The 14,877-nt window shown below is 59.1% G+C and overlaps 7 protein-coding genes across 7 annotated transcripts; 4 read left to right on the plus strand and 3 right to left on the minus strand.

Moving 5' to 3' along the window:
* Positions 1-268: 268 nt before the first annotated feature.
* On the minus strand, positions 269-1,593 carry L226DRAFT_555086 (alpha/beta-hydrolase). Its single transcript, XM_067683039.1, has 2 exons — positions 1,138-1,593; positions 269-1,082 (listed from the first exon to the last, which is right to left on the minus strand). The coding sequence occupies exons 1-2, from the start codon at positions 1,585-1,587 to the stop codon at positions 333-335; spliced, it is 1,200 nt and encodes a 399-aa protein (XP_067530172.1). The 5' UTR covers positions 1,588-1,593; the 3' UTR covers positions 269-332.
* A 567-nt stretch (positions 1,594-2,160) lies between these two features.
* Positions 2,161-4,016, plus strand: L226DRAFT_575431 (uncharacterized protein; the record flags this gene model as incomplete). The annotated part of the gene is made up of 4 exons (XM_067685196.1): positions 2,161-2,223; positions 2,702-2,798; positions 2,916-3,458; positions 3,799-4,016. The coding sequence occupies 4 exons, from the start codon at positions 2,161-2,163 to the stop codon at positions 4,014-4,016; spliced, it is 921 nt and encodes a 306-aa protein (XP_067530173.1).
* Positions 4,017-4,785: 769 nt separating this feature from the next.
* L226DRAFT_493960 (lysyl-tRNA synthetase) lies at positions 4,786-7,483 on the minus strand. Its single transcript, XM_067677469.1, has 8 exons — positions 7,310-7,483; positions 7,123-7,249; positions 6,801-7,072; positions 5,892-6,702; positions 5,734-5,833; positions 5,518-5,675; positions 5,315-5,456; positions 4,786-5,256 (listed from the first exon to the last, which is right to left on the minus strand). The coding sequence occupies exons 1-8, from the start codon at positions 7,456-7,458 to the stop codon at positions 5,165-5,167; spliced, it is 1,851 nt and encodes a 616-aa protein (XP_067530174.1). The 5' UTR covers positions 7,459-7,483; the 3' UTR covers positions 4,786-5,164.
* A 327-nt stretch (positions 7,484-7,810) lies between these two features.
* Positions 7,811-8,353, plus strand: L226DRAFT_445033 (uncharacterized protein; the record flags this gene model as incomplete). The annotated part of the gene is made up of 1 exon (XM_067674872.1): positions 7,811-8,353. A coding segment is annotated over one exon (543 nt), but the record flags the coding sequence as incomplete, so codon positions are not given.
* A 2,091-nt stretch (positions 8,354-10,444) lies between these two features.
* Positions 10,445-11,422, plus strand: L226DRAFT_575434 (uncharacterized protein; the record flags this gene model as incomplete). The annotated part of the gene is made up of 1 exon (XM_067685197.1): positions 10,445-11,422. The coding sequence occupies one exon, from the start codon at positions 10,445-10,447 to the stop codon at positions 11,420-11,422; it is 978 nt and encodes a 325-aa protein (XP_067530176.1).
* Positions 11,423-11,888: 466 nt separating this feature from the next.
* On the plus strand, positions 11,889-13,110 carry L226DRAFT_539593 (PX-domain-containing protein). Its single transcript, XM_067681701.1, has 5 exons — positions 11,889-12,030; positions 12,142-12,208; positions 12,326-12,369; positions 12,501-12,722; positions 12,833-13,110. The coding sequence occupies exons 1-5, from the start codon at positions 11,956-11,958 to the stop codon at positions 12,896-12,898; spliced, it is 474 nt and encodes a 157-aa protein (XP_067530177.1). The 5' UTR covers positions 11,889-11,955; the 3' UTR covers positions 12,899-13,110.
* Positions 13,111-13,157: 47 nt separating this feature from the next.
* L226DRAFT_555091 (mitochondrial carrier) lies at positions 13,158-14,778 on the minus strand (the record flags this gene model as incomplete). Its single annotated transcript, XM_067683040.1, has 7 exons — positions 13,158-13,474; positions 13,568-13,822; positions 13,929-14,084; positions 14,147-14,168; positions 14,237-14,481; positions 14,576-14,646; positions 14,709-14,778. The coding sequence occupies 7 exons, from the start codon at positions 14,776-14,778 to the stop codon at positions 13,394-13,396; spliced, it is 900 nt and encodes a 299-aa protein (XP_067530178.1). The 3' UTR covers positions 13,158-13,393.
* Positions 14,779-14,877: the final 99 nt, after the last annotated feature.

A 14,877-nucleotide genomic window follows, 5' to 3' on the forward strand; every position in this document is an offset into this window, starting at 1 on the left:
AGATACTTCTTGATACTTCGCACGTATTCTGCCACGCTTCCTCCATCCCTCATCGATGTCTGAGGTGAGAATTACACGTACTTAGAACGAATCTGATGATGTCGTCAAGAATCACTACGTCACAGTAAGCAGCTCAGGTAACTACAAAGTAGTAACTTGATAATCGGACAACGATTTGTCCATGACGATGTGGCTGACATGAATCGCTAAGCAGGATGGAGAGGGACAGTAGTGACAGCGAGCCTACAGCTCTGCGCCATGCATACACCCTCCAGACAAGTACTTCCTGACGTGGCATAATGACACAGACAACAAAACGAGTCTTCTCAGTCTTAGCGATCATCCGACTCATCCAGCCAGCTCGCGAGCCGCTTGATCCCCTTTGTCCGCTCCGGCTCGAACCAAGGGAAGATCATGTAGTCGTGGACCGCATCCTTAGCAAAGTCCCTGTGAACATCCACGCCGTCCGCCTCCATGCGATCCGCCAACACCACCGAATCCGTATAGATATACTCCGCATCGCCCGCCGAGACATACGTGCGCGGGAACCCGACGTACGTGCCCTTCGCCAGCTCGTCCGGCACAGACCCCGGCGCGACGTAGCGGTTCGTTCTTGCCTCCGCTTCGTCCTGCCCCAGCGCCCCGAGGTACGCGTTGCGCGAGTAGACGACGCTCACCCCGAGCATGTCGCTCTTGTTGTTCATGTTGTGTGACGAGTCCGGCTGCGCCTTGTGCACCTCGAAGATGTCGAGCCACGAGGAGACGATGACGAAGCGGCCGGGCGGGGGCAGGTCGGGCATGCGGCTCTCGACGAGGTGCCGGACGAGCCCGAGGGCGATGTTCCCGCCTGCGGAGTCGCCGATGACGGTGATGTTGCTTGGGGCGAAGCCGAGGTCGTGGATGAGGTATCGGTATGCGGCGAGGGAGTCGAGGACGGCGGCGGGGAAGGGATTTACGGGCTTGTCGGGAGGGGCGGCAGAGAGGCGGTAGTCGACGTCGAGGATACGCGAGACGCTCTTGCTGTGGGCGAGGAGTCCGAGACTGAGATGTGCCGCCGCGTTCTCCGGGTGTCCGCTGCCCATCTGAGAGCGATTGCGGTGAGCAAGTCGAGCAGTGGTGAGACGGAGACTCGCTCACGATGAATGCTCCGCTGTGCATGTGTATGACCACCTTCTCGTCTTCCTTCGCCTGTAGGTCCTCGGGAACGCCGGCACCAGGCTTGAACAACCAGAAAGCAAGGACCTTCTCCGGCCTCACGTGGTTAATGTTCGCCGCACGGCGAACCTCCCCGCAGAACGCAGGCGAGTTGTCGGAAAGTCCGTCAATCCAGACTGCCTTCGCGTCCTTGAGCTCCTGGTCGACCTTGGGCGGAGGCTCTGTATATCCAATATCGATCACGATGCGGAAGAGCACTTGGCGATGCAGATCAACGAGAACAGCCTGCCAGAGCGACCACGAAAGGCGGGGCCGGTTTTGAGGTCGGATATAGCGGATGCACCACCATGGTATTCGGATGAACGCCGTAGAGAAGAGCATGTAGACGAGGTACAAGCCCTTGAAGGGCTGGTAGCGCAGAAGCCGACCCATGGCTGGAGGTGTCCTACCGATCGTTTGGCGGCCACTAGAAGTCCAGTAGAAGCAAAGAGGAGCATATACATATATACCCACATAGTTCCGTTCAGTCACCTGGTACGTTTTATTCGGCAGCCAAACAATCAAACTCTTGGTAATCCCGGTACGTCGGAAATCGGGACTCGATAAACATGTTCGCAGCGGCAGCACAGGAAAGTCCTACTAGAGTCAGCTCCACAAGTCTATATCAGCCGTTAGTAGTAGTTCGCAGAACGGGCTCACATGCTTTGAAGCGCCGAGTTTGAGACTGACACTAGTGAACGCCTCGCAGCCGACCGCAGTACTTACCTCCGATCTAAGCGGCGAAAGTTTCCGGTCTCGTACGTCGGGGTATGAGACCAAGAGCGTTCGTGATGCGACGGTATCCCAGAGCAGAGTACTTTGTCACGAAGGCTTTCCCTGACTCGATTGCACCTGCTCTCAGGCTAGCACCGAACGCGTCGGAGGTGCTGCACTGGACTATACTGCCTAATTTAAATTGTGGCAGCGGTTGCTCAAGCTCAAGTCTGGCAGCGAATATCCTTTGTCATGAGCAGTAACTTCCTGGAGGCAAGTTTCCAGATGCGCACCGGTTTCATGCAGCCCACCGGGGTACGTCCGATCCAAGCGGCGATGGCATGAATATCCCTCGGAACTTTGGATTTCATGACGCGACGATGTCCCAGAGCAGAGGACTTTGTGGCCAAGACTTCCCTTGACTCCATTGTACTACAGTAGCCCAGCGCTGACAGTGGTACTGATACCGGTCAAACACTGGCAGGACACTGCCGCATTTATTGCGTTAGCGGTGACCGGTGACTCGCGAGTCTAGCAGCAGATATCCAGATATCCCTCAACCACGAGCAGAAACCCTAAGGAGGCAAAGTTTGGAGATCTAGAGTCATACTTCAGGCAAAGCGTGGCGGTGGGTAGGCGTCTGACATGCCAGATATAGAGTGGCGCACGTGGTTTGGTGGAGAGAGGCGAGGCAGGCGAGGCCGCCTCTTAGTCTTAGCCAGTTACCATCCGCAGTACCGTAAGCAGTCCTCTACCTCCGCACGACTCTTGGTTACCTCTACCTCTTCTGCAGATCTCTTCTTCTACTCCTACCAACTCTTCATCAGCTACTTACTCGCGAATGCGTTTTGGCGCACTTCCTGCGCTCGTCGTTCTCGGCGCAAGTCTCGGTGAGTGCTCTTCCCTCACTCCCCTGCTCTTTCCCTCACACCATTCTTCAACGTACCCTTACCCTTCTCCGACGTCGATTCCTCTATCTTGCTACCCATCTCAATCCCAAAAATCAGTCGCTGCAAGTCCCATCAGAGTGGTGGTGACGGAAGTCTCCGCCACAGACTTGCGCTTCGGACATGCCGCCATCCCAGCCCAGCCCAACGATGGCTTCGCTTCCCCCATCCTCCACCCCATAGAGGTCGTCCCTCTCACTCCGGACGGCACCAGCAGGCCCCACCGCCGCCCGCCCTGCAAGTCCATGAAGGACAAGGCCCTGGACGCCTCCAACGCCCTGCGCCAGATCCTCGGCCTTGACCCCATCAAACCCGACATCCGCATGCATCATGCTCACCACATCGAACTTGAAGGCGGCGTCGTGAACGCCGGGGTCATGACCAGGCCCTTCAAGGAAGGCGCCCTTCCCGTCCTGCCGTTCGTGGGCACCCCTGTCCGTCCAGCGTTCGCCCCGGAGGGTGAGGAGATGGATCATCGTGGCCGTCGCCCGATGTGGGCCAACCGGCCGCACCACCGTCTCCAGGGGTCCTTCCTCCGCCGTGTCCACCACGCGCTCATGAGTCTCGGTCCTTGGGAGGGTCGCGCCGTTGCATTCGTCCTTGGTAAGTGCTATTTTTTTGTCTCATCCCCTCCCTGTACCCGTCCGATCCCCATCTTCACCTTGCCTCTGCCTTATTTCTGTTTCTTCCCTTGTCCTGCCCGCTCCTCATCCCCGACTCCGCCCTTCCTTACCCTATTCCGGTCTTCTCCGTTGCCCTTTTTCTCTCCCACATTGCGACCTCTTCAGTTCAATCCCTATCCCATATCCACCATCTCTATCGACCCATTTGTACTTTCACATCGCCATCTCCATCCCTTATCCACATCGCAGCAAATGTCGCCATCATTGTTTGCTATTCTTCGATTTTGATGGGAATGCTAATAATGCCTTGCTATATTTAGGATGCGGCATCGGCGTTCTCCTCCGCATGGTCTGGGTCATGGTCCTCGTCACCGCACGCGCCTTCCGTGGCTCTCGCGACGAGGACGCCGAGTACGAGGAGGTCATCTTCGACGACGCGGAGATACTCGTACCGCCCCCGCAGTACACCGTGATCCAGGGCACAGAGGCCGTCCCCGTCCCCGTCGACGAGAAGTCCGACAAGGAGCCCACGGCTTAGAACCTCTTCCCCAACTTCGACCCGTCCGCTGCTCTACATATGTCGCGTGCGCGGCAGCGGATCGACAATCGGACAGTTCTTGTGGTATAGGTTTGTTGTACTCGTTCTTGCCCTTGTCTCTCTTATCTCGCTCGTCGTGTCCATAATCTGGGGACATCCCACCCACACTCATTCTCTTCTTCTCCCTTGTCTATCGTCCTTGATCCCGATCCGGTATCGTCCCCCGTATTACGCATCATACATATCATATATAACACCCTTCCTGCTCCCCCCGGACTCAGCCCCCCGTCTGTCTCGTCTCTTACGACTTACGAAACTATCCTATCCCCTATCAACCGCCTTGTGCCTCTCGGCTCTGTCAAACGGACCGTCACGCTGGAATGGCTGGCTGAGCAGTGAACTGTCACTGTCATTGTCACTGTTTGCTGGCTGTTCTTGCTTGCTGGGGGCACTCGCGGTCTTTTGTATGACGCTTCCGAATTGAATGTACGAGTTTCCCCGTAACGGTATAGCTGACCAGTGTTTGTCATGCCGTCGACGACGGCCTCTGCAGCTGCTTCGCTTCGATTTGTGCTTGACTTGGGCGAGGGGAGATACCATCAGTATGAGAATGTACCTCCGAATCTTAGTAAGTCGAGGCAGATTTGAGCACACTCCAACTGATCTGGCCGTTGAGGTCACAGTGCGTCCTGGCTATATGCGATCAGTAGAGAAGTACTATCGGCTGGTATGCACGAATTCGTCCACACGGGTTCTCCAGCTCCAGGTTGGTGGCATTCTTCGTCTTGGTCCCGTAACACTATCTAAACCCTTACGCGAGCCCAAGTATGATCGCGCACTGGTGCGACGGCAACCACTACTTCTAGATCTACAGTGCACATGCACAGCCTCGAATCTCATCCTGGCCTTTCTTATTCTTGACGTCGACTAGTCGCCCTCTCTGCCGCGCCCCTCCCCTCCCGACGTACTCGGGCGGGCGTTGCCTCCTTGCACAGCGCGCAGGTCCGCCGCACGAACTGGTGAAGGGCTTGTAAACTATGTGTATGTCGGCTTCCCCCGCAAGTACGTCTATGCTCTGTATGCCAGTATATCCCAGCAACCCACCCTGTCTAGAAATACATCTTCGTCTACCAACCGAGATTCTCTAATTACACCTGCCCACCCGGCCCAACCGGGCCCGAAGTATTCGCCGCGGTCTCGATGGGCTTCATCGCCGGGAACAGGAGCACCTCCTTGATGTCTAGGTCGCGGACAACGCGTCAGCAGGCGCTCGCACTGGCAGGTTCCGGAGGACTTACTTGTCGAGTTGGTGAGGAACATGACGAGCCGGTCGATACCGATACCCCATCCACCGGTGGGCGGGAGACCGTGCTCGAGCGCGTCGACGAAGGTCTCGTCGATACCCTGCGCCTCGTCGTCGCCCTGCTCCTTCTGCCGGACCTACGGACATGGACGCGCTGTGAGTACGGTCCTACTGCACCACCGCAAGATTCGTACGCACCTGCTCCTCGAAACGCAGACGCTGCTCGAAGGGGTCGTTCAACTCCGTGTAGGCGTTGCAGAACTCCTTTCCGCACATGAAGCCCTCGAAGCGCTCGCAGAGACCCGGGCGTGAGCGGTGGTACTTGGCCAGCGGCGACATGACCTGCGGGTGGCCGACTGCGGAGGGACGTGAGCACGCAGCCGAGCAGCCTTGATCACTCGCTAGGGTACGTACCGATGAACGCGGGCGAGATGCACAGAGGCTCGATGAATTCGCCGACGAGCTTGTCGAGCAGACGCGCGTTTGTCCTCGGCTCGCTGCAGTCGACGTTGTGCTAGCGTTTCCGTTCCGTCCCGTCAGCAGGGGTAGTGCAGATGATAGAAGCGTCATACCTTCTGGCACAGATCCCGGAGGAACTTGTTCGCCTCGTCCGTGTGCAACGTCTCGCCCGGCGGGAACTTGACCCCAAGCTTCTCCTCAAGCGTGCCAATCATGTCGTAGCGCTTCCACGGCCGCTTGAACTCGAGCTGGTACACCTTGTCGCTGCTCCTGCCCTCGGGGTGGTACTGGAGGGTGGTCTGCCCGCCGGTGAGGTACTTGACCATGCCCTCGACGAGCGCCTCCGTGAGCTCCATAATGTCGTACATGTCCGCGTACGCCATATAGAACTCGCAGATGGTGAACTCGGGGTTGTGCGTGAGGTCGATGCCCTCGTTCCGGAACACGCGTCCGATCTCGTACACACGGTCGAGGCCGCCGACGACGAGCTGCTTGAGGTACAGCTCGGGCGCGATGCGGAGGTAGAGGTCGAGGTCCAAGTCGTTGTGGTGCGTGATGAACGGCTTCGCGGTCGCCCCGCCTGCGATCATGCTCGTCATGGGGGTCTCGACCTCGAGGAAACCGAGGTTGTCGAAGAAGCGGCGGATGTAGTTGATGATGCGGCCGCGGGTGAGGAAGATGCGGCGGGTGTCCTCGTTCAGGATGAGGTCGAGGTAGCGCTTGCGGTAGCGCGTCTCCTGGTCCTTGAGACCGAAATGCGACGACGGGAGTTGGTGCAGGTTGGGCGCGAGGAGGATCATCTGGGAGGGGGCGATGGAGAGCTCGCCCTTCTTCGTGCGCGCGGGGGTGCCGACGACACCGACGATGTCTCCTCGGCGGAAGTGCTCGTGGTTCGCGACGAAGTTGTCAGGGTCTTCGGCGTCCCTAAAATACGGAAGACGGTCAGAGTTCGCGGACGCAAAACTCAGGGAGAGGGCAGGACGGAGCATGGTCACGCGACGGAGAGGGAAGTGAGAACTCACTGCTTGTTCGCCATGATCTGGACCTTCACGCCCTCGCCGTGGAGATCGTAGAAGCGTAGGTTCTGACCCGACGCGCGAACGTTGTGTATGCGACCGGCGAGCTGCTCGGTGACACCCTCCAGCTTCTGGCCAGGCTGGATCTTGCCCTCGGCGCCATACTTGTCGATGTAGTCGACGATGGAGGTGGTAACGTGGAACTTGTGGGGGTAGGGGTTCGGGGACTGGGTCTCCTTGAGCTTGAGGATCTGCCTCGACCGAATCTCAAAGTATTGCTGCGGCGCGGAGTCAAGCAGTACCCGAGTCAGAAAAGGACTGTGCGTACGTTCGGGCTGAGCTCCTCCTCGTTCTCCGTGGTTGCCTTGGCCGCTGCTGGCTTGGGTGGTGCAGCTGCCGCCTTTTCCGCCTTCTTCTTTTCAATCTCGCGCGCCTTGGTACGACGCTTGAGCTCGCTGATCGATAGTATATTTCATGAGCCTTTCGCCGCGGTCCATAGAAAGCTGAGTACACACGTCTTAGAGATCATCTCCCCCGTGACGGGGTCCTTGTGCAGCGCAGCTTGTTCGGAGGCCATCGTGCGGACTTGAGAGAGGAGAAGGGGACGAAGAGGTAAGGTCCTGAGACGGATTGCAGGAGATCTGAGGCGAATCAGTCTCTGCATCCACTTTTAAAGTTATTCCTGCGCGAGAAATTCATGTGAGTCACGGTACGCGTCGCGCGTTAAGCAAACGCACGCGTTGCTTATGTAACGCACTCCCACGAATACACGTCCTGTCACGCCGGCTATTCGATGCGTGACCTGATAAGTCTGAATGGCGAAGGTCTTCGGAATGATTCATCGTCGTTGGTTGCTGCCGCTCTTCTTGCGCTACCATCTCCGCTCATCTCTTCCGCTCCATTTCTTGCTTAACTTTGCCGTCGTCGTCGCGAGCAGCTGTCAGTGCCGTGTCTTCCGTCCTAGCGGGCATCTTATCGCTCGCTAAAGGTCGGCCAAATATTTTGTGGACCCACAAATGGCGACAAGGCAAAACAAGAAGCGCAAGGGCCGCAACAACGCACCTCCTCGCGAGCGCACCGTCACCACCCTCACAGACGGCACAGACGGCCCCTTCATGTCCTCCCCAGTCGACGACCACCCGTCAGCAAGCCTCATGTCATCCCCCTTTGCCGTCAACATAAACTCGCCTGCCGCCCAGCCACCTGGCATCCCTCCTGCTCCGTTCCCAATTCCTCCATTTACCTCACCCTTCTCGTACGGCTTCTCCCACATGCCACCCGTCACGCCCACAATTGGCCCGTCTTTCCCCCAGCAGCAACAATTCTTCCCGCCAGCAGCCATGCCCGCTCTGAACCAGTCTCAGCAACAGCAACAGCCGACCATGCCGCTTTCACCCGGCCAGAACGACTTGCAAATCTTGGAAAGGCTCAAGGAAACGATCAAGAACAATCACCATGAGTTCTTTCGCCCGGTCCCTCAGCCTGCAGCTCTTGCTAGTGTCTATCTTGGTCCCAAGTCCTCCTCTGTTCCCTCTCATGTTCCGCCACATCCTGAACAGGTTCCCACGGATACCTCACCGCCCGGCTTGACTCTGGCTGCTCAGGATGCTCCTAAGCTGCCCGTTGAAGCTGCACCTGCGCCTCCTGCTCCGTCTTCCGTGGTCCCCCCAAGTGCCGATCTACGGGATGCTGCAAGAAAGCCACCTCATCGATTGTCTGTCAGCGAATCACCAAAGACAAGCGTACTACTCATTTCATACAGTCCCCCCTCGTGCACGTCGCTCACAGTCGTCTTCACACCACAGGCTGCATCCCCCGTGAAGCGGTATGATTCCACCTCGAATGCTCTCTCAGCTCCGACACCGAGCAAGACGGATAAGCCTGAAGCTAGTCCACGGATGGGACCTCCTCCAGGCATAGGTGGACGCCCAGGTGAGATCCCACAAAGTCCTGCTTCCATCCCTGCTGCGAAGATGCCCCCTCCCGACTCCAAGGACGACCTCAAAACTAGGGAACCTGGTTGGTCTGCTCGTAATGGCTTCGATGACAGGGACCGCTCCGGTATCAGTGATGCTCGCGGTCCTCCCCCTCGAGCAAGGTCTATCAGTCGTGACAGGGAGCGAGATCGGGACCGGGAACGTAGTAGGGAGAGGGACCATGACCGTGATAGAGAGCGTCGCTTGGATTACGCTCGTTATCGGGATGACCGCCGGCCCGACGACAGGAGACCCCCGCCACCAAATGACCGACGTTACGAGTCTCGTTACACTCCCGTTCGTCGCTATGATTCCAAGGATGGTTCATTTGCGTCGAATGGCCGTGATGAAAGGAACACTGAACCCCGCCCGCCACATCGCAATTTGGGAGAAGAACGCGCAATAATTCGCCCACCGGCCAATCCGCCAGCACCTGCCGTTACGGATGATCGCGGCACTAGAGTGCCACCGCCTGCAGATGATAGACGAGCTCCGTTGTCTCCTCCAAGTGCAGAACGAAGGCCTAGTGATGACCGTCGTCTTCCTCCGCCATCCGCGGACCGTGTAGACAGACCTGAGGACCGTCGCCCCCTTCCGCCGTCCGATCGACTGGACGACCGTCGACCTGTGCCCCCTCCAGGTTCGGACCGTCTGGATGACCGTCGACCCCTACCTCCTCCCCCTGCGTTGGATCGACCTGATGACCGACGTCGTGCGCCTTCTCCTGCCGGAAGTGACAGGTCTCGGAGACCTCTACCTCTTGATGATCGTCGAGCACCCCCTCCTTCACTGCCTCCGCCTTCGTCTGTTGACCGTTCAGTCAGACCCCCTGACGATCGTAGGCCTGCAGTCCCTCCAGCAGGAGACCGACCACCTATTGCCAACGCTGAGAGACGCCCACCGGTACCTCCGGCTGCCACGGACCGGCCAGCGAGGCCAACTGAAGACCGTCGGCCGCCTGTCTTGGAGGAGCGCATTAGTCGTGCACCTGTTCCTGCAACTGAACCTGTGCCTGCTCGTCCTCCTCCCGCAGAGGATCGTCCTGCACGTCCTGCGCAAGCTGATGACCGCAGTGCTCGTCCGGTGCCGCTTGAGGAGAGGATAAGTCGAGTTCCTTCCCTTCAAGAAAGGTTGAGTTATCCCCCGCCGCCTGCACGACCTGATGAGAAACCAGCACCTCGCCTGGAGGAGAGGCTCAGCCGTCCTGCAAATCAACCACCATCTCTGGAGGAACGTCTATCAAATCCTGCTGCTGCGGACACTCGGCCTCTACGTCCTCCGCCTGATGACCGACCTCCTAGACCGCAAGTTCCCGCTCCCGCTGAGAGACCGGTCGCACGCCCTGATGATCGTTCGGTGCTTGCTGAGCCCGCTCGCGCTCCTCCACCCGCCGAACGTCCACCACTTGCGCCAGAAGATCGTCACTACGCCCCTGCAGCGCGCTTCCCTCGTCCTGCTAGTCCAGCTGCGAGTGATCGTGGTGCCCCTCCCCGTCCATACCGAGCTTCTTCTGTGGCTCGTGATGAACCGCGTTCCTACCGGCCTGCTTCTCCAGCTCGCTCTGAGTACCGTCCCGCTGGTGAGCTGAGGGACCGTGCCGAACCTCGCCCACCGTACCGTCCGGAGTCCGACAGGTATCCCGCAGACCGCGACCGCGACCGTCGTCCCGAACCCATGGACGTCGACCCTCCACGTTTCTCTGACCGTGCTTCCTATCGTCGCCCTTCACCGCCTCCTTCAGACGCATATGCGCCTTCTCGGGACCGGACTTGGGTACCTGCTGGTGAGCCACCGCCGTTCCGGGACAGCGACCGTGACCCTCCTCGCCGTCCGCCCCCTGGGGATTCTCACGGATACTCTCGTGAATGGCGCGAAGGTGACCGCGATCGGCCACCATACGGAGACGACTACGACCGCTCCTGGGACCGCTCGCGGGACTACGACCGGGACGGCCCAGGCCCAGGCCCAGGACGGTTCCCCGACCGCGACCCGCGCGATCCTGCCTGGGAGACGCGTGAAGAGCGCGACAGGCGATCGACGTACCCTCCTCCGCCCGACCTGCCTCCGGCGTCCTCGCGCTCGTACGAACCCCAGCGGCCGCTCAGCTCAAGACTCTCCGACGCCTACCCCGATGACCGAGGGTACTCGCGCGACCTCGACCGCGACCGCGGCAGGTACCCGCCGAACGAGCCTCCGCCGTTTTCCCGCGTGCGCCCGCGTAGCCCGAGTCCTCCGGTGCGGAGGGGCGCGGCGAGCGATGACATGCGCCCACCGCTCAAGCGTGCGAGGGAAGACACGTACCCCGCTCCTGGTGGTGGTGGTGGTGGTGGTGGTGGTGGTGCGTACTACCCGCCTGGGGACGAATCCCGTCGCCCCTCGGACTACCCCCCGCCCCCGCCCCCACCGCGTTTGCGCACCCCTCCTCCAGACAGAGCGGGGTATTACGACGACCCGAGGTATAATGCGAGTCCTGGGGCCCCGCGCGATAGGGACTATCTGGACAGGGACCGCGATGTTGGGTATGCGTATGATCGGCGTGGGGACCCGCGCGATCCTCCTGGGAGGTTGCCTCCGCCGCGCTCGCCGCCGCCGTATGGCCGTCCTGCGTATGATAGAGATGATAGACGGTATAGCATCCCGCCGCGTCCGTAAATGTGACCCGTGAGTGCTGTCTTGGTGTGTTTTCGCAAAGAGCTGACCGACGTGACCCTTGCCCAGGATAACAAAACAGTGCTTGTGATCTCTATGTAATGTATCAACCATCCATCCATCCATCTATATGGACTTGAATTGTCGCTATCGACCAGTCCTTGGTTTCTTTCTTCCATTTCTCGTCTTCGTTCTCGATGCTGTCCGTCTGTCTTGTATCTACGTCTCGATATGTTCTTTCATCTACCTAACATCCCATGGACAAAAATCACCATCACGAAGCTTGGATTCGTAGCTACGCACAAGTATGACTCATGTCAATGCCATGTCTTGTTTTCTATTGAAACAACGTCGTCCAACGTCCCTAGAGTCAGGATTGTAGAATGTCTGCGGCCCAGTCCAGGAGGGCACAGCAGCAGTTCCTAGTTCCGGGCGCCAAAGAGTTGGACGTAAACAGCTTGAGCGACCCCCGTCCGAGACTTGGCCGACAACCACCACCACCACCATCCCCACCACCTTCCCCACGACGACGGACGATGACCACGACTGTGTCGCCCTTTGCGCGCAGCAGCGTCTTCGACGAGCCCCGCCTCGGCGGGCGCGAGCAGACTGTCAGTGCGCACTTTCCCGGGGTGCTCTCACGCCGATGTTGGAGTTTTGGAGGGTGCTGACCTTGCCGTGGGCGCGGATGGCGATGATCATGTTCATGTTCGCGCATGCAGATTGAGGAGATGTACAGCGTGCCGGAGAGCTTCTTGGAGATCGAGGTGCGCAATCCCCAGACGCACGGTGAGTCCGAGTCCTCCGATTGTGCTTGCTGTCCGTCCCACCCTTGCTTGCGGTGCCCGGGAGGCCCGTATCATCGAGTCGGGCTGAGTGCTGACTGGGTTTGTGTGGATGCGACAGGCTTTGGGAGGAAGATGTACACAGACTACGAGATCGTGTGCAAGGTGCGTACGAAGCCCCGTCCTACCCCGTACCGCAGCTAACGTTCCACTCCCCGCCTCTCCTCCCTTTCTATCCTCTCTACGTCTCCTCTCCTCTCCTTTCCTCCACACCCACACCCGCCCCCGCCACGCAGACGAACATCCCGGCGTTCAAGCTCCGCCACTCGGTCGTGCGCCGCCGCTACTCTGACTTTGAGGCCTTCCGGGACATTCTCGAGCGCGAGTCGACGCGCGTGAACATCCCGCCGCTCCCCGGCAAGGTCTTCACGAACCGGTTCTCGGACGAGGTCATCGAGAGCCGCCGCGAGGGCCTCGAGCGCTTCCTCACCATCGTCGCCGGACACCCCCTGCTCCAGGTGCGTACCCCGTCCCCCGTCGGCTGTCGAACGTTCGCGAAGATCCGTGCTAACCACTTCCCTCCTCCTCGGGATCATCGTGCTCGCGTTGACCGTGACCATCGGAACAGACGGGAAGCAAGGTTCTCTGTGCGTTCCTCCAGGACCCTGGCTGGGACAAGTCGCAGTGGCAGTGATCGCGCATCGTCTTGACTGATACTTATCGCTGCGTCCTTCTCCTTTCTCTATCTCTATCATCTCCCCTGTGCCACCACCATCTTCCTCTCTCTGACCCGATCGTACTCACATGTCCCATCGTCCCGTGTCTCTCATTTCCCTTTTCGTTGTTTCTTGCTTTCTGCCTGCCTGTCTGTCTGTTAGTACAAGATATCATGATGTGATCCTCATCCTTGAATCTTGGAGGTTATCGACTTCAGCACTAACACTGACACTGACCGCCGCACGCCCAATGAACGCGTTAACCCAGGGAAAGCAGTCTATTATACGAGCATACTAGCACAATGAGCGGAGGGGGGTACGATGTAGGGCAGTAGTTCTACTTTTATATGCTCGCAGAAGAGCGCATCTATGTCGTAAGCATGTAAGTAGGTAGATAGATGTATCAGGTGGGGGGTAGGACAGCAGCAGAGCATGGCGGGAGTCGCGGTGAAGGGGTCATGAGTCTAGACGTCTCATACGTATTTCGAGAACCAGGGGATGAGGGATTGCGCGAGCGTGTAGCTGAAGACCAGCTTCGGGCCCACGACGAGGATCTGCGGAGAAACACGCAGCACGTCAGCATACATACAGCATATATCAACCTGCGCCGCAGCGAAGATCTATGTAGCACGACAGGGATGACGCACCTTGGGCGTAAGGCCCTTGAAGAGCGCGCCGGGGCCCTCGTTCTTGATGAGGTCCTTGACCACGGTCATGCCCGAGACCTTGCTCTCAAAGTTGGCGTTCTGGATGCGCGTCTTGACCGTGTCGAGCGGCGCGGCGACGGTGATGGACGCGACGGCGCCCGCGATGGAGGCGACAAAGTTCTGGCCCCAGGTCGCCTTGTGGTAGTCCTGGATGCCGAAGACGTACTCCTTCGTCACTGCGGACGCGCCGAAGAGCTGCGGGGGTACGCGCGGTGTGAGTATGGGGAAGACACGAGTTTAGATTTGAAGAGAGGGATTGGGGGAGGGAGACGGAGACGGAGGATGGAGGGAGGAGACGTACTGCGAAACTGCCTGGTGCGTTACGCGCCATCGTCCATCCCCATCCGCGGTAGAGCGTCGTGCCCTCCTCAAGGAATATCCGGACGACACCACGGCCGCGGAACGCCTCCGGGTTGACTTGCCGCTTGATCTTGAGCGCATCGAGAGGAAGGAGGACCTATGCGCACAGCACCATTAGACACGCTACTTCCAAGGAACAGATCGGACGACGCCACTCACGACTTCACCGATACCCGTCAAGCTTCACCACGGAGGAGGAGGCGCGTCAGAAACGCGAGCAGCGAAAATGTGTCGTACGATCCGACTCACCTGCCCGCGGTCGCCTGCATCATCATCTTGCCCTTGCGCTCCCCAAACGCATTCGTGAAGCTGTCCTTGTAGTTCCGGGACAGGATGTCGCTGAACCACGGCTGCCCGCCGTACTTGTATATCCGCTGCGTGACCTTGTACCCCGCGGCGTACCCGAGGCCCGGGAAGAGCGAGAGCAGCCTACGGCCCAAGGGCGCGGTCGCGTAGTCCTTGAAGATGACCGTGGAGAGCGTGGAGGCCGACACCTGCGCGCGTGTGCGATAGGAAATGGATGAGATGGGGAAGTGGGCGTGAGTACAAGGTGCCAGCGGGATGGGACGGGGTGCACGCGCGACGTACCTTGGACTTGTTGCTCATCAGCCGCTTCGCGATCGTGTCCACCGGGTGGAAGACGAGGAGCTCAGCGATACCTGCAGCAGCAAACCCATCTCCATCACGCACGAGGCCAGACAAGTTCTGCGAGCAAACGCACCTGAAGCCCCGGACCCCAGGATACGAGCGGTAGCGGAGTCGCTGCCCTTGACATTGAGCTGGGGGGCCATGGTGAGGAATGCGCGAGCAGCAGACGAAAGACGAGCAAAGACAGCGACGACGCTCTCCTACAAGCACATGCAGATGAGGAGGAGGAGGGTGAGGTACAG

This window comes from Lentinus tigrinus, assembly GCF_003813185.1.
Source record: "Lentinus tigrinus ALCF2SS1-7 unplaced genomic scaffold L226scaffold_45, whole genome shotgun sequence".
NCBI classification, from domain to species: domain Eukaryota; kingdom Fungi; phylum Basidiomycota; class Agaricomycetes; order Polyporales; family Polyporaceae; genus Lentinus; species Lentinus tigrinus.

Coding starts and splice junctions, on each gene's coding strand:
- L226DRAFT_555086 (XM_067683039.1), bottom strand. CDS start 1,587: ATGGGTCGGCTTCTGCGCTACCAGCCCTTCAAGGGCTTGTACCTCGTC. Junction 1,083..1,137: donor TGCACAGCGGAGCATTCATC/GTGAGCGAGTCT, acceptor AATCGCTCTCAG/ATGGGCAGCGGACACCCGGA.
- L226DRAFT_493960 (XM_067677469.1), bottom strand. CDS start 7,458: ATGCAGAGACTGATTCGCCTCAGATCTCCTGCAATCCGTCTCAGGACC. Junction 5,834..5,891: donor TCCGGGATCTGTGCCAGAAG/GTATGACGCTTC, acceptor CGGAAACGCTAG/CACAACGTCGACTGCAGCGA. Junction 5,676..5,733: donor CATCTCGCCCGCGTTCATCG/GTACGTACCCTA, acceptor GTCCCTCCGCAG/TCGGCCACCCGCAGGTCATG.
- L226DRAFT_539593 (XM_067681701.1), top strand. CDS start 11,956: ATGACCACGACTGTGTCGCCCTTTGCGCGCAGCAGCGTCTTCGACGAG. Junction 12,209..12,325: donor GCGCAATCCCCAGACGCACG/GTGAGTCCGAGT, acceptor TGGATGCGACAG/GCTTTGGGAGGAAGATGTAC. Junction 12,370..12,500: donor ACTACGAGATCGTGTGCAAG/GTGCGTACGAAG, acceptor CCCGCCACGCAG/ACGAACATCCCGGCGTTCAA.